The sequence below is a fragment of the Peromyscus eremicus genome, chromosome 17 (assembly GCF_949786415.1).
Source record: "Peromyscus eremicus chromosome 17, PerEre_H2_v1, whole genome shotgun sequence".
Lineage (NCBI taxonomy): Eukaryota > Metazoa > Chordata > Mammalia > Rodentia > Cricetidae > Peromyscus > Peromyscus eremicus.
Genome location: NC_081433.1, coordinates 60919143 through 60941894, shown reverse-complemented (window position 1 = coordinate 60941894; position 22752 = coordinate 60919143). Strand labels below are relative to the sequence as shown.

The following is a 22752-nucleotide window of genomic DNA, read 5'->3' as shown; positions in this document are numbered from 1 at the left end:
GGATCTCTGTGAGTTCGAGGCCAGCCTGGGCTACCAAGTGAGTTCCAGGAAAGGCACAAAGCTACACAGAGAAACCCTGTCTCGAAAAACCAAAAAAAAAAAAAAAAAAAGAACACTTGGCGAGACAGCACTCAGGAAGGAGGCAGAGCCAGGTGGATCTGAGTTCGAGGCCAACCTGGTCTACAGTGAGTTCCAGACAGCCAGGGCTGCACAGAGAAGCCCTGTCTCAAAAAGAGTTCAAACCAGCTGGTTGGGAAGGTCTGTGTCCCTCCCAGCTAGAGCCTAGTGCTAGTCTGCAGGTGGCCCTGGCATTGTGGCCTGGTCTTGATGCCGTCTACCACAGGGCCACCCCCTCCCACAGCTGGGTCCCATGTGACACCCTGCCTGGGCAGCACTTTGAGGGAGCACATCGTGGCAGGCAGGTCACCATGTTGAGGCCTGCCCCGGAGTAAGGACTGTGGCTGGTACAGCCACTCAGCCCATGGACTCCACCTTGTCTTCACTATGCCCACACTTCAGATCTGTGAGTATCTGGCCTGGTATGGTGGGAACAGGAGGATTGCCATGAGTTCCAACCATCCTTAGCTGCAGAATAAGGCCACGCATGCCTCAGACACTATAAATGAATAAAATCTAGTGTTGGGGTTTGTTGTTTTTGGGACAGGGTCTCACTGTGTAGACCAGGCTGGCCTAGAGCTCTCTCAGAGATCCTCATGCCTCTGCCTCCTGAGTGCTGGAATTAAAGGTGTTCGCCACTCTGCAGGGCTACGATCTAGATCTGTACCCTGGCCCTCTCCTCAAGGCCCCTCCAGGTCCCCTGTCCTTCCGTCTCCTGCCTCCTGGGCCCCTGTGTCCCTCCCCATTCCTGTCCCACAGGACACAAGACAGTCACCTCAGCTGCCTTTGCATCCTGGATCGTGCACCCTCCTGGCTTAGGTGCTTTGGCTTCGAGAAGCCTCTGAGCCAAATGGGGTTTCTGTGTTCTTCCCAGTGAGTTCCAGGAACCCGGCCTCAGCCCCTCTGCAGAAAAAAGGAAACCAGAAGCCAGGCCTAGTTCCTGAAGTCTGGTTTCCAGATCTTTCTGTCTAAACCAGGCCTGCTGGGCTGGCGTCCACACCCATCACCTGACCCCCACGGCTCTCCTGTGGGCGGAGCTTCATGACGGGTGGTTTGCCACCATGTTTATGTTCCCTTCGCCCCCTCCTGACCCCTTGCAGGCAGACCTCAGTAACTATAGTTTGAGGGGCACCAGGGTGCCTGGCCACGCACCTTGTGGACCCGAAGACATCCCACAGTGGCCCCAAGGCTAGCCGAGTGTGCGGGGACTGGCACCAGGCAACATGGTGGGGCCCTTGCCCAGGGGAAGCAGGGACAAGAGGCCAGCCAGTTGAGGCCACCAGGGAAGAGGTCAGGTGGCATTCAAGACTGGAAAATGGGGACCAGTGAGATGGCTCAGTGGGCGGAGGTGCCTCCTGCCAGGCCTGACGGCCTGAGTTTGAGTTCCAGGATCTGCATGGTGGAAGGGAGAACTCTGACCCCCAGGTACCATGGAGAGTCCTAGCACACTTAGGGTGCACACAGCCCTGGGTTTGATCCTGAGCAGTAGAAGTTGGGGGTGTATGAGACAAGACTGCAGGCCACCTGGAGAGTTAGTGTTGCAGGCGGATGCAGAGTCCCTGTGGCCAGCAGACTTGAGCTGGACGAGGGGAGGTGTTGGGGCTTTTCCCATAGGAAGAGCAGGGCGGCCTCCCTGGGGCCTGCTGGCATGTCTGCGGATGGGAGCCAGAGAGAAGTGGGCAGCTCAAGCCTGCTGCTGGGAAACCAAGGGCTCCTCCTTGGCCACCCTTCCCCCATCAGTTATGGAGACCCAGGCTGGGTCCCTCCTGCCTGGGCTCCAGGCCTGCTCAGCTCTAGCTAATCCCACCTCCACTCCTGGGTGACAGGTGACGGGCATGTGTCCCCAGCACATTGCCAAGGCTCCTGAGAGCACCCCCAGGAGGGTGCCCGTGTTTACTGCCCAGCCATAGACAGCGGTGGACGGTCAGGCACATGCTTTTAATCCCAGCACCAGAGGCAGGTGGATTTCTGCGAGTGCAAGTCTAGCCTGGGCTACACAGGGAGACCCTGTCTCAAGAAAAATAACAGAACACAACAATAACGAAACCCAGAGTGGGTGGTGACCCAGCTTCCCTCTCGCCTCCCAGAACTTGACGTTGCCTGTGACCTCTGGGCTCAGCCTCAAGGGCCAAACAAGGAGCCAAGAGCTGGTGAGGACCGGGGCGGTGAGGACCTGGGCGGTGAGGACCTGGGCGGTGAGGCCCTGCTCTGCCAAAGCCTCCATTCCTCTGGGCTCCGCCTTGCAGGGGCTGCTGGGCTTCTCAGTGATACACTTGCAAAAAATAAAAAAATCCTCCCTTGGGAAGGGGTGCGGCTCCCTCAGCCTGTGGGGAGGCCTGGGGTTCCCTCCCCAGCAGGACACAACAAAACAAGGCCCTTGACTAGCAACTGTAGCCATAGAGGTGCTGGTTAAGGTGCCTGGACCGCCTCAACCCAACTGTGCCTCAGTTTCCCTGCTGTGTAATAATAACTGCACCTCCACTGCAGTAAGTGTTCAGTACACATATACATGACGTTCCCACCCTAGGGCCAGCCTGGTATGCAGGAGGTGATCAATAAATGTGTGGTGCAGGTGAGCCATTAGCCTTGTACATGGGAAGAACACAGTAAATAGTGGCATGGCAGTCATCCCTGTGACCAATTTGGTATACAGCAGGTAAATGTATAGCATGGCAGTCTCCCTAAGGCTAGCCTGGTATACAGCAAGTGCTCAGTAAATGCACAGCATGGTGATCACCCAAGGTCCAGCCTGGTATAACACAAACACTAAGTAGTCAATAAATGTATGGAGTGGCATCTTTGGGAACACTCATGCTGTCCAGACCTTACTCTTTTTTTTTTTTTTTTTTTAAAGCCCTGGCTGCCCTGGAACTCACTCTGTAGACCAGGCTGGCCTTGAACTCACAGAGATCCGCCTGCCTCTGCCTCCCAAGTGCTGGGATTAAAGGTGTGTGCCACCACACCGTCCAGCCTATACCTTACTTTTTACAAGCCCTGGAGTTGGTGAAGACCGACTTGTGTCCCACTGGGGACCCAGGCAATTTTTCCATTAGGCCGAGCCTCACTGGGGGCAGCACCAAGGCCACCGCACCCACATGAGATCCCACCCAGCAGGCTCCCTCCCTGGGCCCGGCCTCCTCGAAGCCACCAGGCAGTGACTCATGCCCTCCATCCCATCCCGCCTCTGCTGGAACCAGGCTCCAAAACAGTCACCCAGCCTGCTCTCGGGAGGGGCCATGGACATACTTCAGGGCTTCGTTCAGTGCCTAAAAATACCAGCGTCCTGCAGCCTCTCCATCACGCCACCCTCCCTGCTGCAGGGCCTTGTCATCCCTGGAGCAGCCCCCTGTGAGGGGGTCCTTTTCTGAAGCCTGTGACCTTGTTCGTGGAGACGTCTCAGAGCCAGCTGAGGCAGGAGGCTCAGGAGTGAGTTCTCAGCCTCCTGGGGTCACTCTGCAGAGCCAAGTTCCCCCCAAATGGGCCTGTCTGTCCTCATTAGCTAAGCCCTGGATCGTTCTGGAGGCCTAAGAAAGGTGCACAAGGTGGGGGGAGGGATGGCGACAGCTCCCTCCGCTCCGTGGTGGGATTCTGGCGGGCACAGGCCCAGGCTCCCCGGCCAGCCAGAGCAGCACGTGCAAAGGCCCGGGGCCAGCACGCGCCAGCTGGGTGCTGGCCTCAGCCGTCACTCAGCAGGTGCCCCATGGGTCAAGGCAGAACTCTGCCCCACCTGCTTCTCCCTGAGGGAGGGTGAGTCACCCCAGACAGTCTAGTTCAGGGAGCCGGCCTCCCTGACCCCAGGTTCTCAGCAAGCCCAGGTTGCTTTGTGTTTACTGAGTGGGTTTTATTCTTTGATACGCCTTATTTCTGTGTGATCTCTCTGTGTGCACGTGCCAATGTGGAAGTCACCGGCAGTGTCTGGTCCATTCCTCAGGAGGCATCTGCTTTGGTTTTTCAAACGTTTGTTTTTCTATCGTTTATTTATTTATGGGGTTTGTGTGTGCAAGCGTGGTGTGTGGGGTCAGAGGACAGCTTGCTGGGGGGGGGGCTGTTCTCTCCCTCCGCCGTGTGGGTCCCAGGGGACGGAACCCGGGTGGTCTGGCTTCATGGCGATTGCATTTAACTGAGGCATCCCCCCACACACCAGCCTGTTTTTCTTTGATGTAAGGTCTCCCTTAGCTCCACAGTTTGTCAAGTAGGGTAGCCTGGCCGAAGTCCTGGGGTCTCCTCCCAGTGCTGGGGTGACCCAGTGTGTTAGGGATCAAATCCAGGACCTCATACATGCAGGTTAAGACAGGGTCTTTATGTCGCCCTGGCTAGCCTTAAACTCGCAGATTCCCCCTGCCTCCACCTCCTGAGAGCTGGGATCGATAGGCGTGCACCACCATGCCCTGCTCACCTGAGCTGGGATCGATAGGCGTCCACCACCATGCCCTGCTCACCTGAGCTGGGATCGATGGGCGTCCACCACCATGCCCTGCTCACCTGAGCTGGGATCGATGGGCGTCCACCACCATGCCCTGCTCACCTGAGCTGGGATCGATGGGCATCCACCACCATGCCCTGCTCACCTGAGCTGGGATCGATGGGCGTCCACCACCATGCCCTGCTCACCTGAGCTGGGATTGATGGGCGTCCACCACCACGCCCTGCTCACCTGAGCTGGGATCGATGGGTGTGTACCACCACGCCCTGCTCACCTGAGCTGGGATCGATGGGCGTCCACCACCATGCCCTGCTCACCTGAGCTGGGATCGATGGGCGTCCACCACCATGCCCTGCTCACCTGAGCTGGGATCGATGGGCGTGCACCACCATGTCCCGCTCACCTCTTCATGCAGTCTGTTTGGTTTACTCTGTTGTTTGGAGACAGCGTCACCAAGAATGGCACCCAGAGGCCAGCTGAAGAAGAAAAGGGTCCTTGGAGCAACTGGAGAAGCAAAGGTCCTGGGGCAGGGACCAGTGACATGGCTGAGAGTGGGTGGGTGCTGGAGAAGGGTATGCACGGTGGCTGCTGTGGCTGCTGTGGCTGCTGTGGCTGTGGGAACGGGGCGGGGGGCGGGGGGGGGGCAGACAGGAACATGAGGAACCGGTGGTGTCTTAGCCAGCTCCAGGTGTGGGTTGGAGTGACCATGAGATCACCCAGCCCAGACCCTCGTCCCCACAGTGACTACCTTGTGCCCAAGACATGCTCTGCAAATGTGGGGTGAAGGGATGGACAGACAGAAGGACAGATGGGAGCGTGGTGGGTGGGTGGGTGGGAAGGTCAGGTGGATGGTTGCGTGTGTGTGCACCCCATGGGCCCTCAGTCAAGGGCATTACAAACCACACACACGTCACCCTCCTGCCGTGACTGCGGTATCTGTCTCCTGTCTCCCCTCCCCCACAGCTGCCAGCGACCCTGGTCCCCAGCAGAGGATGCTCAGTGCTGGCCAGGCAGAGGCGGGCAGACGGGTACCAGATGCTGCTACCTGCCTCTGCCTCTGAGTCAGCATCACCATGGCAACCGGCTCTGCCGGATGCTCCTTGGGCTCAACATCGTCACTGCAGCCCGGCCAGCGTCATAGCTGGCTCCCTGGCAGGGGGCACGGATATTTTTAGCAGATTTCGGGCATCACTGGAGACAGGAAGTCTAACTTCTGAACTGCGTCCAGCTGAAGGCCCTCAGTCTCCTGGAGCAGGTGGCACGTTTCAAGGGCCGGGTAACCATATATCACAGGACGGCACAGGGGCATTGGTGGGGTTATGGCCAGAGCTGAGTCCAGGCCTTTCCTGGGGGATGCACACTCGTGGGGAAACTGAGGAAAGAAGAGAAGTTATGGAGTGGTAATGACTCAACCTCACACCCTGGCTGGTGATGTTCTGGGGACCCCCAAGGGTCACCCCTCCCTTCATTCCTCACATTCTGACCCCAGGACCTTTCCCTGAGCCTTCTGGAACAATCGATCCACCAATGAATGCTATGAACCGGAAGTTCCGTCCCCACACTTCTCTTTCTGCTGTGATTGGTGTCACCACCCAACTCTGTGGCTCTTGTTTGCTTATTTGTTAACTATTTCTACTCCCAGGATGTGAGGCCCCTGGCTGAGCCCCAGCCCGGCCAGCATCCTGCCTGCCCTTGCTCCCTGGGAGCTTCGACCACTCAGCCAGGCATGCCAAGGCCGGGAGAGGAGGCAGGTGTGGTGATATATTGTGTACCCCAATGAAGCTTGCCTGGGGATCAGAGGACAGAGCCAGCCACTATATTAAACATAGAGGTCAGGCAGTGGTGGCACACCCTTTAATCCTAGCATTCAGGAGGCAGAGATCCATCTGGACCTCTGTGAGTTCAAGGCCACACTGGGAACAGAGCCAGGTGTGGTGGCACATGCCTTTAATCCCAGCACTAGGAAGGAAGGAAGACAGCAGGGCACAGAAAGGTATATAAGGCGTGAGTAAACAGGAAGTCCCTCTCTCGAGGCTGAGGATTTTGTAGAGGTAAGAACGTGCCTGGCTTGTTCTGTTTCTCTGGTCTTTCAGCTTTCACCCCAATATCTGGCTTTGGGTTTTTTTTTTTTATTAATAAGACCGTTTAGCAATTCGTGTTACAGCTAGGAATGCCGAAGGTCCCTGGCCTCAGCCAGCGCTACAGGGACAGGACAAGCACATGGGTGAGAAGTAACGCCCTGGGCAGAACTTTGCCATAGCCTCCTCCAGGGTGTGTCCAGCTCTGGAGATGGCCTGTAAGAACAGAAGGCCACAACACGCCAAGCCTCTCAGGCAAGCAGGGTCCCTGCCCACCCCACACACCCTACATGTCCGTCTGTCTGTCTTTTAGAGACAGCATGGAGGAGTGAAGGGACAGCTTGGCAGCTAAGAGAACCAGCAACTCTCTCAGGACCCGGGGTTGGTTCCCAGCACCCATATGGATGCTCACAACCATCTGTAACTCCAGTTCCAGGGGATCCAGCACCCTCTTCTGGCCTCCAAGGACACCAGGCACACAAGGTACACAGGCATGCATGCAGGCAAATCACATATATATATATATATATATATATATATATATATATATATATATATATATATCACTCATATATATATATATAAATTTTTAAAAAGATCAGGGTCACAAATCACCAGACAGATGGCTTCAGGTTTTGAGCAAGGCACACTGCACCTCTGCACACAAATGTTCAGTGTCCCGGGGGCTAGTGAGCCGGCACAGGCCATGGCCGCTGCCTTCCACCTCAACCCTTCTCACTGGCTGACAGTGCGCACAAAAGGACAAAGGGTCCAGGAGACAGCGGCCACCGACAGCCAGGATTCCAGAGGAGCTCCCGACAGGCACACGCACGCACGCCGCACCTGACAGAGACTAGAGTCCTACACACCCGGTTTTATTCACACTCTGCTTGGCAGTTGCTGGAGGGCTCTGGACTGGGCCTCTAATGGACAAACCGAGTCAGCTATGACTAAGCGTGTGGGAGGGCTCCTCCTTGCCGTGCGGACCATTCTTCCATTGAGCCGAGAGCCGGCCCTTCACCTTCTTCCTCAGTGAGGGCACTGATCCTGGGCGCCCTGGAAACGGTCGTGTCTGGAGCCTGCCCCTCCAGCATGACACGGGATCCACTGTTCCCAGCTACAATCATGTAATGCTGATCTTCGGCCCCGAGCTGTCTTCCTGGTGGCCCACAGACTGCCTCTGGCTGTAAGAAATGCAGTAGTTCCTGTCTAGAGTAGAGCTGATGATGTCAGACGCTCCTATAGCACCTATCTAAGTGTGGGGGTCAGACGAGCCCCCTGGAGTTAAGGGGCCTTGAGGTGTGAAGGGGTGTCTGAGTGCCACAGTGGAAGGGACATGAAATGGACTAATGTACGAGTGTCCTACAGTCTACCAGCAGGGGCCTCCGGGTGCCACCACAAAGCTGCTCACATGATCACCGGGTTAATGTTTGGCCAATTCCTTGCAGGATTTTTGGGGGGTACAGAAAATTAGGGGACACTAAGGTTGTCTGCCAGGAAACCCCATTTATTCCTGTCAGGTCAGGACTCACACCCAAAGGCCACAAGTTCTGAGGTTCATTTTAGTGGTGTTGGAATTTAGGGCCACCCTGCAAGGTGCCCCCTCTTTGGTGAAACTGCCAGTGGGGGTAAAACGCTCAATGTCCTGGCCTCAAGAGCTGGGTCTGTTAAGTCTGACTGTCCGTGAGTTTGATTTTCTCAAGACAGGGTTTCTCTATTTAGACCAGGCTGGCCTTGAACTCACAGAGATCCACCTGCCTCTGTGCCCGCCCCCCAGTGCTGGGATTAAAGGTGTGCGCCAGCACTGCCCAGTTTATTGTATCTTGCTAATCTGTGTCCCATAGTCAGTCTGTCAGCCTGTGACACTGAGGGCCACGGCTGTGAATGCCCACAGGTGGGTGGCCGGCTTGGGTGACAAAGCCAAATGACAAGCCTTGGCATGTGCTAGACAGACCCAGAACCCCAACATTTGGGTCAGGCCCCCACTGTGATGCTGGCGCTACACTCACGTACGTGTGGGAAGCAGGGCTTGGGCACGTGCCGGGCGGGGCGTTGATGACCTGGCATTGGGCTGCAGGAACCAGTTCTGGCCAACAACCTGCTTTCCCCCCAAGCCAAGTTGGCACCGTCCTTGGGATGGTGGAGACAAAGGAACTGGCATTTTCTTGACAGATCTGTCTCCTGTTCCGTGATACCTTGCAGCCTCCCTTCCGTCCTAGCTTTAGGACTTCCACTGTTGGCTGCAGCTCAGGGCAGCCTGAGGGGATCTGCCTTCAACTCGCACCTCAGGGGAGCTCAGATCTCCATAGGGGCCGCTCCCTGAAGTTCTAGAAACATCATTCTTCTTGGAGGACCGTGAGGGTTGTGATTCCTGCTTCCGGCTTCCCCAGGTCAGGGTAGCTTGTTCGTCGGGGTCAAAAGTTACCTGGTCATCCAGTGTTCCCACGGTCCTGACCCACGGGAGCCACAGTAGTCAGGGTTACTGGTGTTTGGGAAGGACTTCCTGGCCACCTAATGTGCATTGTGGACACAGTAAGAAAGGGACACAACCCATGGGTCCCCTTTCACAGAGACATATTCTGCCCTGGCGTATGCCATGATCTCCAGTCATCCAGGTTGTGGGCTCCTGGGGTTAGGCTGCTGCAGTCTCCCACAGTGGCCAAACCAGCTTCATATTGAGGAGCATCTGAACCAGCTAGCCTCACCCCTGCTGTCCCAGGTCTGGTAATTCTCTGACCGTCAGGGACCTCACGCTTGGTGGCTTGGTCATTGTAATCTCGCCTCTGAACAAGGCAGTCAGTCCTTCTGGTCAGGCCCTGGTCTGCCCAGCCCCGGCCGGGGAACCTCCCTGGGTGTGTCCGGGCCAATCCCGGAGGGCAGTGGCCGATCTGCCTTCCTGTACAGTTGTCTTCTGCGGTTGGACCTCCTGGGTTTGGTTAGAGTAGCATCAATGTAGCAACTTTCTAGTTGCTGGTGCTGACTCCAGAGAAGTCTTTGGACTTGCAGAGGTCTCCCTGGGCCTGGCTGACAAAGGCTGAGTTAACCATTGGCTGATTCCAAGTCACTTCTAAGCCAAAGGGAGTGTTAAGGCCAAGGTTCCCCACAGCTTCTCAGAAACCACTTGGGCCCTGCCGGCCCCTAGGGCACCTGAGGCCTTCCTCAAGTTCAAGGCCTCTGGCCAGCCTTCCTCTTGGGGACCAGGCATGGTGGTGCACTCAGGAGGCAGAGGCAGGCAGATCTTTGAGTCCAAGGCCAGCCTGGTCTACAGAGTTCAAGGACAGTCAGGGCTACACAGAGAAAATGCTGTCTTGAAAAACCAAAACCAAAACCAGCCATCATTAACTAGTTCTGGGTGTAAGCCTGGATATCCATTGTCCCTTCCTGGTAGTGCTCCAGCCATTTCAAAGCAGCCTGAGTAATTCATGATGTCCTTCAGTGTCCAACTGTCAGGAGAGGCTATCGGCAGTCATCCACACAGGCTGGTGGTCCGGGAGGGTGGGCTGCATCGCATCAGTCAGAGCCCGAGGTTCTGGGTGGATACGGGTCTCTTTTCCAGCTCAGGAGCTCTGAGCTGGTGGGCGACTGGTACATGAAGGTGCGTTGGGCCCCTGCACCTGGCGGTCATGATGTAGTTCAGGGGCCTGAGCTTCCCCGAGTGGCGTTTGCAAGGCACCTTGGCACGTATAAGAGAGTTAGGACAGGCATCTCAGGCCTCTGTCAGGGTCCAGGGCTCTCAGTGGCTCCATGAGGGGTGTGGAATCCCCCCCTTCCCCAGGCAGAGGGAGCCTGTTGGGTCTGCATTTCGATGAGGGTGTCTCGGGGTCACCACGAATCTACAGTTCTCCTTCAGACAGGTCTGCCACAGCGGCCAAGAGAGGAACATATCTTGCCAGTGTAGCAGATCCGTCAGGGTGTCCTGGGTCCCCAGGACTAAAACCTCTAAACTAGCTCTTTATCTAGAGGCTCCTTGGGGGCCACCCCACCCTGATGTATTCAACAACGTAAGTCCCTGAACATACATTTGTGAAACTTGGCATTTTTAAAATTTTATTTTATGTGTTTTACTTACATACATGTCTGTGTGCCGTGTGTGTGCAGTGCCTGTTGAGGCCAGAAGGTCCTTGGATTGCCTGGAACTGGAGTTTCAGGTGGTGTGAGCAGCCACGTAGGTGCTGGGCACCGAATCCACCTCCTCTGGAAGAGCAAGTCCCTTAACCGCGGAGGTCTCTCCAGCTGTGTGTCTTCATGGTGCTGCTCACACTCCGTGGGGTGGGTTTACATTGCTGGTCACACATGGGGAGGGACAGGGGAGGAACCAGCCTGCACTTGCTCTCCAGCCACCCTTCCCGGTCCTGGTCTTAGCATCTGCTGGGACCCCAGTGTCAGAACTGCTCCCAAGAGGCCCCTCTAAGCTGTATGAGCCTCACCACTCATCCTTGGTCAAGCTAGGGCCGACCCACCTTTTACTACACACACAGCACACGCGCGCACGCACGCACACACACACACACACCCCGCCATGGATTCACAGCCGCGGTTTCTCCTGCGAGACAGACAACAGCTCCGAGAGTGATCATCGGGCCTCTCCGGCAGGCTTACCGGTGCCCACCCGGCTCTCACCAGTCAGTCTTGGCTGGTTCCTGGGCCTCCCTGGGATCCCTGCCCTGCTCACCAGGAGACCCATTGGTCTGGTCTGACGGTGCCAGGGGAGGTTACGTCTCCCGACTTCCCCAGTAACAGTGGAGGTGAGCTCGCAGTCTGTTTCCCAGACGTGAGCAGCCAGGAAAGGCTGCAGGACTGAGACCGGAGATGCCGGGAGGCAGCGTTCATTCACACCCAAAGGCCAAGCCGGGGCGCCGAGGGATGGAGAGCTGTACTTGTTCTCAGTTCCCCTTTACATGGCAGTCCCTTTGCCTCCCCGCATGTCGACACTCGGGTGCCGCAGGGCGGTGACACTCATGCAGGCACACTCGCATGCTGACGAGGCCACGCCGCTTTCCGTCTGTCCCGGGGCCTGTCACAGGGTACCCTCGGTGCCCAGGGATGTGTGCTGCTGCTGTCTCTCCATCTGCGGACAGGGGCTCACCCTTACTGTCTGCGAGACCCTCCTCCTCCACGCTCCTGCCCAGATCTCACCAAAGGTGTGCACCAGGACAAAGGCACTTTTGAAAACAGACCCAGACCTGTCTTGGTCTTTCTGGTACCTCGAAGCCTGGGCCGACTCTAGCCAGCTGAGTAGCGCATCGTTCTGGTTCCCACCTTCAGTCCTAAAGGGCCATCTCTACAGAGCCCAGCTCTCAGGTGGATTTCTCTTTGGTCCCATGAGATCTTTGTTTAATATTCTACCAAGTCCAAACACAGAGTTCAGTTTTATTTAAAGTCTTTTTTTTTTTTTTGAGACAGGGTTTCTCTGCGTAGCCCTGGCTGTCCTGGAACTCACTCTGTAGACCAGACTGGCCTTAAACTCACAGAGATCAGCCTGCCTCTGCCTCCAGAGGGCTGGGATTAAAGGCGTGCAACATCACTACCTAGGTTTCTTTAAAGTCTTAAGGCCTCCAATTTAAAAAATTAAACTGAAGGGTTTTAATCCCAGCATTGAACAAGCAAACGAGAAAGAAGTTAAACTGAAGGCTGGACATGGCGGAACAAGCCTTTAGTCCCAGTACTTAGGAGGCAGGATCATCTCTGTGAGTGTGGGGCTAGCCTGGTGTCCATAAAGAGAGTGAGCCAGGTCAGCCTGGGCTAAACACTCTGTCCCCCAAAACTCCAGAGACTGGTCGCTGTTCACACTCAGGTGATCTGTGTCCTGACACCTCACGGTGTCCCTGAGCCTCCTCCCCACCCAGAGTGCTGCCAATCCAACCCCACAGGTTAGTTTCCCAGTTTCTCTTGCTAAGTGTGGTAGAGGCTAGACTGGACACATTCTGGACGGGGAGGGGACTCTGGCTGGCGTCGACTGGGTACCTGTGCTACAGGCTGTCCAGTTGTTCAGTTCTTAGGTCCCCGAATACTGCTGCTTTATTAACTACTGTGCCAGCTGTCACCTCAAGGGGACCCCTGTGGAGAAGCTGAAGGTCCAGCCTGTCTAAGTTCAGGAGGAAGCAGCCATTGGAAAACCCACCCCACCCCTGGCAGCCCCGGCAGGAACATGGGTCAGACGGGGGTGACAGAGGGGCTGAACCCATGGAGGACTGAGGACAACAGGCGGGTCTGGGACCTTGGCTGGGTTGAGAGTTGGGTGTCAGCCACCCAGTCTACCTTCAGGGTTAACATTTACTTCTGTTTTGTTTTGAAGACAGGGTTTCTCTGCGTAGCCCTGGCTGTCCTGGAACTCACTCTGTAGACCAGGCTGGCCTCGAACTCAGAGATCCACCTGCCTCTGCCTCCCTTGAGTGCTGGGATTAAAGGCGTGCGCCACCACGGCCCGGCTAAGATTTTTATTACTTTAAATTACGTGCACGTGCACATATGTGTGTGTGTTTGTGTGTGCACATGTGTGTGCACACATGTGTGCTGGGAACTGAACCTGGGTCCTCTCCAAGAGCAGCGGGTGCTTTTACAGTCGGAGGCAGGCTACACAGCCCGGCGTGTTCGGTAATTTCCAGCAATAGGAAGGAAGGAAGGAAGGAAAGGCGCACATCGCCATGCTGGTCCTAAAGGGATACAGGGAAAGTAAGGTGGCGGCGTCAGAAGGTGCCCTGGCCTCTGGGTCCTCTCCAGCACCCCAGGCTCAGGAGCCCGGCCTCGCTTGCCTGGTTGTGCACTGAGGCCCTGCGGCAGGCGGGGCAGACAGGGCTGCCTCGAGGGGCCCTGGGCAGCTGCTGGCAGTCTGGACTGGGGAGCTGGACCCTAAGACGGCTCAAGCTACTCGGGGTCCCCCGATGCGGCCTCAAGATCTACACGGGATTGGCTGCTTTGAGGAAAGGCGGGAAAGGAGGACAAAGGACGGTGCGGGAGGGAGGAGGGAGGGAGGAGGGAGGAGGGAGGGAGGAGGGAGGGAGGAGGGCCGGGCAGGGGGCGGGAGCGGGCGCAGGAGGAGGGGCGGCCGCTGGTGGCCGGGTCCTGGCTCCCGGGGGTCGTGCTGACGGACGGACCGGGGCCTCGCACCACTCGTGTTCCCGCGCGGCTCTCCCGCCGCCCCTCCCCCAGCGCTGGGTTTGATTAGCAGCGGGCTGGGGCGGAGGGGGGCGGGATGAGGCACAGCGGAGGCAGGGGGCTGTCGCCTACTGTAGGCTCGTTCTCTCCCCCCTTTCCGGGCTGCACCGCGCACCCGTGCCAATGCGCAGCAAGGGAAACTGAGGCACAGGCTACACGAGAACTGGGTAAGGACGCATCTGCGTTCTGAACACACCAAAAAAAAATCCCCAAACAAACCCTAAATCAGTTCGTCCCAGCCGAGGACCCGGGACTGGGCGCAGGGGGAGGGGACAGAATGGGGCCCTGTGCCTCGGTTTCCCCAGGGCGCGGTGGCCGAACCCCACTGCCGCGGCCACCCTCTGGGTACCCCGCGCCGCCTGGCCAGGCCCGGCTCCCAGCCCGCGGCTGGCACGTTGGTCCCCACGTTCCTGGGGTCCCCATTCTGCCCAGTCCGGGGCCCCTTCGTGTGCCTTCTGTAGCCCAGCTCGTCCTCCCGCCTCCTGGGAAGGCCGTCGGGAGGTGCCCAGGACCAGTCCCTCCCTCCCGGTGGCTGCCCGGGGGAGGGGCAGGCCCTGGTTCTCCTCACCGAGGGTCCCCGGTTCTCCAGCACAGGCGGCTGGTCTGCAGGGCGCTTGTCTGCAGGGCGGCCAGCTCTCCCCTCCCTGCAGCCTGTACCATTCACACACACCCCAGGAAGACTGTCACCGGCCTGCAGCACCGTGGGTGGGGACAGTCCCGGGCCTCCAGGTGGAGGAGGAGGGCGGCCTTGGCCCAGACCCTGTAACCTGGAGGTGGGTTGGGTCAGATGGAGGCAAACCCCCTCCTCACACAGGGCCCGACATCACCCCCGAGGCTGCAGTAACTGAGTACCTACTGTGTGCTGGGTCCCACACCTGTGTGTGTGGGGGGACAAGAGCACCCAGTTATGTGTGTGGCTGGGGCTCCCTGTCCTGAAGACGGCTCTCTGTGAGGTCCCACCCTAGCCCTGGCCCCTGAGCTCTGGTATGGGACTCTAGGCCTTCCATCCCTGTGATCCAAAGGGTACTTTGAAGCAAAATCAGAAAAGAGATGAGGCTTAATGAGAGCCGGGCGGTGATGGCGCACACCTTAACTCCCAGCGCTCTGGAGGCAGAGGCAGGAGGATCTCTGTGAGTTCGAAGCCAGCCTGGACTACAGAGCGAGATCCAGCACAGCCAGGGCTACACAGAGAAACCCTGTCTTTAAAAAAGAAAGAAAGTGGCTTACTACAGCACACTTCATTCCTTTACTTATTTATTCATTAATTCTTGTTTTCGTTTGTATTTTGAGACTGACCCTGTACCCCAGGCTGCCCTCAGACTTTGTCTAGTTGAGACTGCCTCTCGATGCCTCAAGACAGGTGTGTCCCACACTAGGCTTAGAAAGTGCCTCAGAAAGACTTGTTCTCTAGGCTGGCTGGTGGGGTGGCTCAGAGGTAAAGGCCCTTGCCCCGAGCCTGAGTTCAGTCTCCAGGACCCACACGATAGAAGGCAGACTCCACTGGCTGCCACAGTTGTCCTCCGACCCACACGTGGCTGTAGCACACACACACACACACACACACACACACACACACACGCACACACACGCGCACGCACACACGCGCACACACACACACACACCAAAGAGATAAATGTAGTGTTTCAGAACCGGTCTTCGGACGGGGCGGTGGTGTCGCACACCTTTAATCCCAGCACTCAGGAGGCAGAGGCAGGCGGATCTGTGAGTTCGAGGCCAGCCTGGGCTACAGAGCGAGATCCAGGACAGCCAGGGCTGCACAGAGAAACCTTGTCTCAAAGAAAAACAAAAAACAAAAACTTGTCTGCTGTGAAGGAGCCTAGAGCAAGATGTCTTAAACCCCTCCACCCACTCACCCCGCTCCGAAAGGCCTTGTAGGAGGTGGGATGGGCCAAGAAACAAAATCAGACACCTGGACCGGCCAACCTCGCCGCCCGGCCAGGAGGCGGCAGGTGCATTTCAGCGCACGCAGTTCCCTGGGCGTGAGAGCCGGTGTGGACCGGCGTGGGCCGGCGTGGACCGGTGTGGGCCGGTGTCCGCCGGTGTCATCAGCCGGTGTCGGCCCACACCCGCAGGCCCTGGCCGGCGAGGAGCCCGGGGCGCGCTTCGTTTCCCCATTGCAGAGGGTTTTACGAGGCTGGACGAGCTGGCGGCGACCCAGAAACAGGACGTGGTCCCGGGCGCGGCTGCGCAGACACCTGCGGTCGCGGTCGGTCCCGGCGCCGGCGGAAGCAGCGCGGGAGGGGCCGGAGGCCGCGGCCTTCCCGGTAACCCGACCCCCAAAAATGCGGCCGCCCCACGGCCCAGCCACCTGGGGACCGTGCCCACAGTCTGCCCCCACACGCCGGGGCAGTCCCCTGCCTCAGCTCCTCCCAGGGGCCGCCTTTGGGTCTTCCCGTTTTGTGAAGCTGATGATCGGTTTCTGCCGGTTCAAGTGAAGACCGAAAACATAAACCAGAAAGTCAAATTTATCTTCGCACTGTGGCAGGGACCGAGGGCCTGGGGATTCGAACCAGGCTCACGAGACATCAGGTTCCGGGTGGGGGCCGCACCGTCTCCAGCCTGGGCTGTGGCACCCTGGGCAGGTCATTTCCTTCCCCAGACACTGCCCAGGTTAGAAACGAAAACAGCCCTACGTGGGCACGGTTACCGCCGCAGCCCCATCCTCGGACAGACGCCAGGCGCGGGTCTCGGGTCCAACCCAGCGCCCCCAGCCGTTCTCACCCCTCCTGCCCTTACTGAGGGTCTGAAGGCTGAGTGGGGACATTTTGGGGAGGCTAAGAGCACCCAAGACTCGCCGCTTACATTTCTCCAAATAACAGAATTAAACAGTGACTGATGGGGTGGCGAGGTGGCTCCGTTGGTGAAGGGGCTTGCTGCCAAGCGGGAGGGCCCGAGTTCAGTCCACAAGACCCACATAATGGGAGAGAACAGATCCTCAGCACGCTCTCTCCCACAGAAATGCAATCGAGAACACTCAGCCGGGCGGTGGTGGCGCACGCCTTTAATCCCAGCCGGCGGATCCCTGAGTTCGAGGCCAGCCTGGTCTCCAGAGCGAGTTCCAGGACAGCCAGGGCGACACAGGGAACCCCGTCTGGAAAAACAAGGAAACATCCAGCCGTTACAATGCTTCACAGTCTCCATGTAACTACAAAAATGCTCCGGGGCTGATAGGAAAACAGGCACACAGAAAGGTCCTCAACCAGCTCAAACCGGCGCCGCCTCCAGAGGGCCAGCCCATCCCCCACGGCCAAGGCCAAGGCCCAAGGTCAGGGCGGAGCCTCTGGCGTCCCGGCTCCGCACCGGCCCCGGGGAGAGGCGGGACCGGCCCGCGGGCCGGCTGGCGGCAGGCCAGCAGCAGCAGCAGCAGGCCCAACCCTCGGGGGCCCAGCCTGGGAAAGGAGTCCTGTGTGGTGCGGGGAGGAGTCCCCCCTTGTTCCGGGAGACCCCTCGGCTACAGCAGGGGACGCGAGCTGGGTGTGCGGGCCCGAGGCCACAGCCGGGAAGGCTGGGGTGTGCGGTGGCACCAGGTGGAGGTGCTAAGGAAGGAGCTGGCCCGCCACCTGGGTCAGACAGGGCCATGGTGAGGGGTGGGAGGCAGGGGCCTGAGTGGGGGGCCTGTCCCCCCGCCAGCCAGGTCCCCCCACCAGCCAGGCCTGGCGGGCCTACTGTACTAATTAGGGGGTAATTACCAGCCGGGATCTTTTCACCAGCTCCACTTGGGACCCACCTCAGGCCCTGGCAGGGCCAGCCGGAAGAATGTACCACCATGGCTGCCCAGAGGCTTGCTGGAGCACTCAGGCTGGGACTGGCTTTGGGGGGCACACCTGTCTTCCCACTCAGAAAGTGGGGGCAGGGGATCAGTTCTGAAGTCTAGCCTGAGCTACAGGAAATTCTGGCTCAAAATAAACTCAAAAACAAAACCCACAAGCTCACCCCCGAACTTCACGCCATGGTAAGGTGCCCAGGTTGTCACCCCGGTACTTGATAAACTGATGATTGCCAGTACACCCTTTGCATGCCGGTCTTTAAGCTCAGCATCGCCAGGCCCATATCTCTGTAAACCCCAAACCAGCCAGGGCTGTAAAGTGAGACCATCTGTCAAAACACAAAACTTGCTGGGCGGTGGTGTCGCACACCTTTAAACCCAGCACTCGGGAGGCAGAGCCAGGCGGATCTTGGTGAGTTCAAGGCCAGCCTGGTCTAGAGTGAGATCCAGGACAGGCACCAAAACTACCCAGAGAAACCCTGTCTCAAAAAAAACAAACAAACAAACAAAAAACCGTCAAAACTCAAAACATCAAACCCCAGACCCACCTATCATGCGGGACTAGGTCCATCATTCCAGCAGCTAAGCTGAGGCAGGGGATTGCCCTGAGTTCTTAGTGGGCTAGGGTATAGAGCAAATGCCTGTCCGAAAAGTCAAAATCAAGCTGGCCATGGTGGTACAGGCTTGTAATCCCAGCACCCAGGAGGCAGAGCCAGGCGGATCTCTGTGAGTTCGAGGCCAGCTTAGTCTACAGAGTGAGTTCCAGGACAGGCTCCAAAGCTACACAGAGAAACCCTGTCTCAAAGAAAACAGAGTTAAAATCAAATGCGTATTGGAAGCAAGGCCCAGTGGTAAACATCATCATCCAGGACCCCGGAGGCTGAGGATTGCTGGGAGTTCAGAAGTCAGTCTGGGCTAGAGTGAGATCCTGTCTCAAAATATCCAAAACCAGGGCCCTGGGGGTGGGGGTGGGGTGGGGTGGGGTGGGGTGGGGTGGGGTGGGGGTGGGGGGTGGCCTGACAACTGAGCACGATCCCATCCCAGGGTGGAAGAGAACAACCGACTCCCACAAGCTGTCCTCCGACCTCCACAGGTGCACGCGCGCGCACACACACGCACACACGCGCGCGCACACACGCGCGCACACACACGCACACACGGAGTCAAATGTAAAACGAACAAAACCAAAACCTTCATGCCGAGGTGAAGCGGCTCAGGCCTGCTATTGAAACACTTGGCAAGGTGAGGCAGGGGAATTAACGTGAGTTCATGGTCAGCAGAAGTTAGAGGATGAGACCCTGTCTCAAAACAAAGAATAAACTTTTTTTTCACAGATGAACGCTGGGGACTCCACATAGCGCGGCCTCAGTTTCCCTCTGGGAAGGCAGGGAGGGAGGTTTAGCTCCGGAGAGACCGACAGGGCGGGAAGCGCCCCGCAGCTCGGGGCTCCCCTGCCCCGCCCGCACCTGCCAGCCCGCAGCCTGGGCCCTCCGCGGGGGCGTGGTCTCCGGTGGGCGTGCCCCGCAGGGGGCGTGGCTTCCGTGAGACCCGGCCCATCACGCCACAGGAGAAATGCCAGAACTGAGACGAGGGGAGAGACCGACACACGGACGATGGGTCAGAGAGACAGAGAGAGGAGAGAGAGGAAAGGCTAGGACGGAGGGAGGAGAAAGGGACGGAGTGGGGGAGGGAGAGCGAGAAGGACGGAGCCTGAGCCCCGCACTCCACGCCGGGCGTGGTGACCCGGCCAGGCCGCGCTCAGCCCCACCCCCATGACGTCAACCCACAATGCAGCGCGCTGTTGTGCCATGTAGCGAGCGTCGCCCGTGGCAACAGCGGCCGCAGCAGCCGCGGAGCGAGGGCGTCCCGGGCCCCGCCCCTTTATGCAAATCTACGACGTCACCTCGGGCCAATGGCGAACGGGGGCGGTGAGCTCATCGCGGGGGCCGAGGCTATAAGGGTGCGCGCGGGCGTCGCGGGCCAGAGCGGCCGGCAGCGGAGCCGGGCATCACGGGCAGCGGACGGGGGGGCGCACGGGGCCCCCCGGGGAGGCCGCGGCCACTCCCCCCGCCCCGGGGCCGAGCGCGGCGGGGGAGGCGGGGATGGAAACGCCCTTCTACGGCGAGGAGGCGCTGAGCGGCCTGGCTGCGGGTGCGTCGAGCGTCGCCGGTACTGCTGGGGCCCCCGGCGGTGGTGGCTTCGCGCCCCCGGGCCGCGCGTTCCCCGGGGCGCCCCCGACGAGCAGCATGCTGAAGAAGGACGCGCTGACGCTCAGCCTGGCGGAGCAGGGAGCGGCAGGATTGAAGCCCGGGTCGGCCACTGCACCTTCCGCGCTGCGCCCCGACGGCGCCCCCGACGGGCTGCTGGCGTCGCCGGACCTTGGGCTGCTCAAGCTCGCGTCGCCGGAGCTGGAGAGGCTGATCATCCAATCCAACGGGCTGGTAACCACCACCCCGACCAGCACGCAGTTCCTGTACCCGAAGGTGGCGGCCAGCGAGGAGCAGGAGTTCGCCGAGGGCTTCGTCAAGGCGCTGGAGGACCTCCACAAGCAGAGCCAGCTGGGCGCGGCCACCGCGGCCACATCGGGGGCCCCCGCGCCCCCCGCGCCCGGGGACCTGGCGGCCACTCCGGGAGCCGCCGAGACCCCCGTCTACGCCAACCTGAGCAGCTTCGCGGGTGGCGCCGGGCCCCCTGGGGGCGCGGCCACCGTGGCCTTCGCCGCGGAGCCGGTGCCCTTCCCGCCGCCCCCAGGCGCGCTCGGGCCGCCGCCACCTCCGCATCCACCGCGCCTGGCCGCGCTCAAGGACGAGCCGCAGACCGTGCCGGACGTCCCGAGCTTCGGCGACAGCCCTCCGCTGTCGCCCATCGACATGGACACGCAGGAACGCATCAAGGCGGAGCGCAAGAGGCTGCGCAACCGCATCGCCGCCTCCAAGTGCCGCAAGCGCAAGCTGGAGCGTATCTCGCGCCTGGAGGAGAAAGTCAAGACCCTCAAGAGCCAGAACACCGAGCTGGCGTCCACCGCCAGCCTGCTGCGCGAGCAGGTGGCGCAGCTCAAACAGAAAGTCCTCAGCCACGTCAACAGCGGCTGCCAGCTGCTGCCCCAGCACCAGGTCCCCGCGTACTGAGCCTGAGCGCGGGGCGCATGCGCGGACTCGCTGCGGTGGGGGGGCACCCCGGACTCCTCCGAGACTCGGTGCCCCCGGACTCGACAAGCTGGACCCCCCTTAACTCCGGGTGGGGACCCCGAGCGCACGACCCCCGCCCTCGCGCCACTTCTGTCTCCCCAGCCTCGCGCGTGTTGCACAAGCCCGCGCCCCGGCAGCCCCTTTGTGCCGCCGAGGAGGGGCTCCTAGAGGCGCGCAGCCTCCGCTCTGCCTTCTTTCCTTTTTGTTTTTGTTTTTTTTTGCCTTTTGGAAGAGAACGGGAGTGTCCGATTCCGCCCTATTTATGTTTCTACTCGGGAACAACGTTGGTTGCGTGTTGCGTGTGTGTTTCCTTGTGTTGGTTTTTTAAAGAAACGGGAAGAAGAAAAAAAAAAAAACTCCTCCCCCTCCGCTCTCTCTCCTCCTCTCCCTCCTCCCGACACTACCCCTCTCTTTTTGTTTGGTTTTGTTTTGCTGCGAGTCCACATTCCTGTTCCGTAATTCTTGGTTCGCCGGTTTTGTGTTTTCAGTAAAGTCTTCGTTACGCCAGCTTGGCTGTCCGCCTCCTTCTTCCCCCGCCGGGCCGGCGGTGGGCGGGGCCTGGCCCGCTCCCATCCCCCCCCAGTCCCTTCCCTCCCCCCAACTCCCCCGCGGGGCGTGGGCGCGGGCCGGGACTGCACATCTGCGGGGCGAGCGCCACCTAGGTGCAGGCTGCCGGCTCTGGCCTGGGTGGCGCCGGGACTCGGCTCCTGGGCTAGCCTGAGCAACACAGCTGGTACGTGCTTTGGGAAGAGGGTGACTGAGGTGAAGAGGGAGGAGGTGCGCACACGCGCTTGCCTCACCCGTGGGGCCTCGGTTCTCAGTCGGAGGCTTTATTCGCCTTTGTTGGTTTCCGGGGCACCTCGGGCCAGGACGGGAAGGTGGCGGCCCAGAGTCCTGGAGGTGCGTTTAATTGTCTCCCCGACACGCCCCCTCTCCATGGCACCTGTTCTCCCGTTTGAGGAAACACTGTTCAGCGATGTTGAGCTCTTGGCTTGAGGTCACTCAACATAGTCCTGGCTGCCCCGGAACTTGCTTTGTAGACCAAGCAGGCCTGGGACTGCCAGAGATTCTCCTGCCTCTGCCTCCTGAAGGCTAAAGGCCTGCCCGCACTCCCAGCGAGTCTTGACTTGGGATGCTGGAGATGGAGCCTCAGACCTGGGGCACGCTAGGCAAGGCCCTCCTTCAAGTCAGCCACAGCCTTCTTTCTGCCTTTGAGAGGCACGGCCAAGCAGGGAGATTGGACCCTAGGGCTCCACCCGCCAAGTCGTGCACTTTCCTGTCAGCCCTGGCCATTGCTGTTGAGACCCTGTGTCTTGGGGTCCCCTCAGGATGTCAGCATGGGTGCTAGGGTCACAGGGTAAGTCCTAGTGGGGGGCATGTGTCCAAGATCACCCCCTAAGCCAGTAGGTACCTGCCCCCTTGGCTGTAGAAGAAGGGGCTTTCTCTCCTGTTGTTCTCCCTGCTCCAACCCACCTGCCCACCCTGAACAGCACTGTTGAGCCCAGCTTGGTGATGCTGGTCACCCCAGCATTTTCCAGGCTGAGGCAGGGGGTTCTTCAGACCTATACAGCCTGGGCTACAGAGTGAGAACCTGTCTAGAAAAACAAAGGTCAGTAATAACAGAGGAACTTGAGCAGAGGTTTCCTGAGTGCTGGAATGACAAAAGCTGGGTTTACGTAGTGTGGCATGGAACCCAGGCCTTTGTCCATGCTGGGCGGGCGTTCTCCTGAGCTCCAAGCACTGGAGTCCAGCTAGGGGACCATTTGCCCCAGACACATACTCTTTCTTTGCGGGCCTCTGTCTTATGCTATGGAACAAAGTGTCCTGGTCTAGGTTCTGCCTCCCCGTCCCTTTCAGAGTGGACGAAGGTTACAGAAGCCAGGCTTGGAGCCCTATCTCACACAACGCAGTCGGAATCTGAACTCTCCCCTGGCCTTTGGAATGCGGGGATGCCCGTGCACCGCCAAGTCGACTCTTCCTGCTTTTGTAGTGCTGGATGGAGCT

General features: G+C 59.1%; 1 protein-coding gene across 1 annotated transcript; it reads left to right on the top strand.

Annotated features, from left to right (window-relative positions):
• Window positions 1-19097: 19097 nt before the first annotated feature.
• Window positions 19098-21255, top strand: Jund (JunD proto-oncogene, AP-1 transcription factor subunit). Its single transcript, XM_059244295.1, has one exon. It carries the CDS (start codon window positions 19663-19665, stop codon window positions 20686-20688), a length of 1026 nt encoding a protein of 341 aa, XP_059100278.1. The 5' UTR covers window positions 19098-19662; the 3' UTR covers window positions 20689-21255.
• Window positions 21256-22752: the final 1497 nt, after the last annotated feature.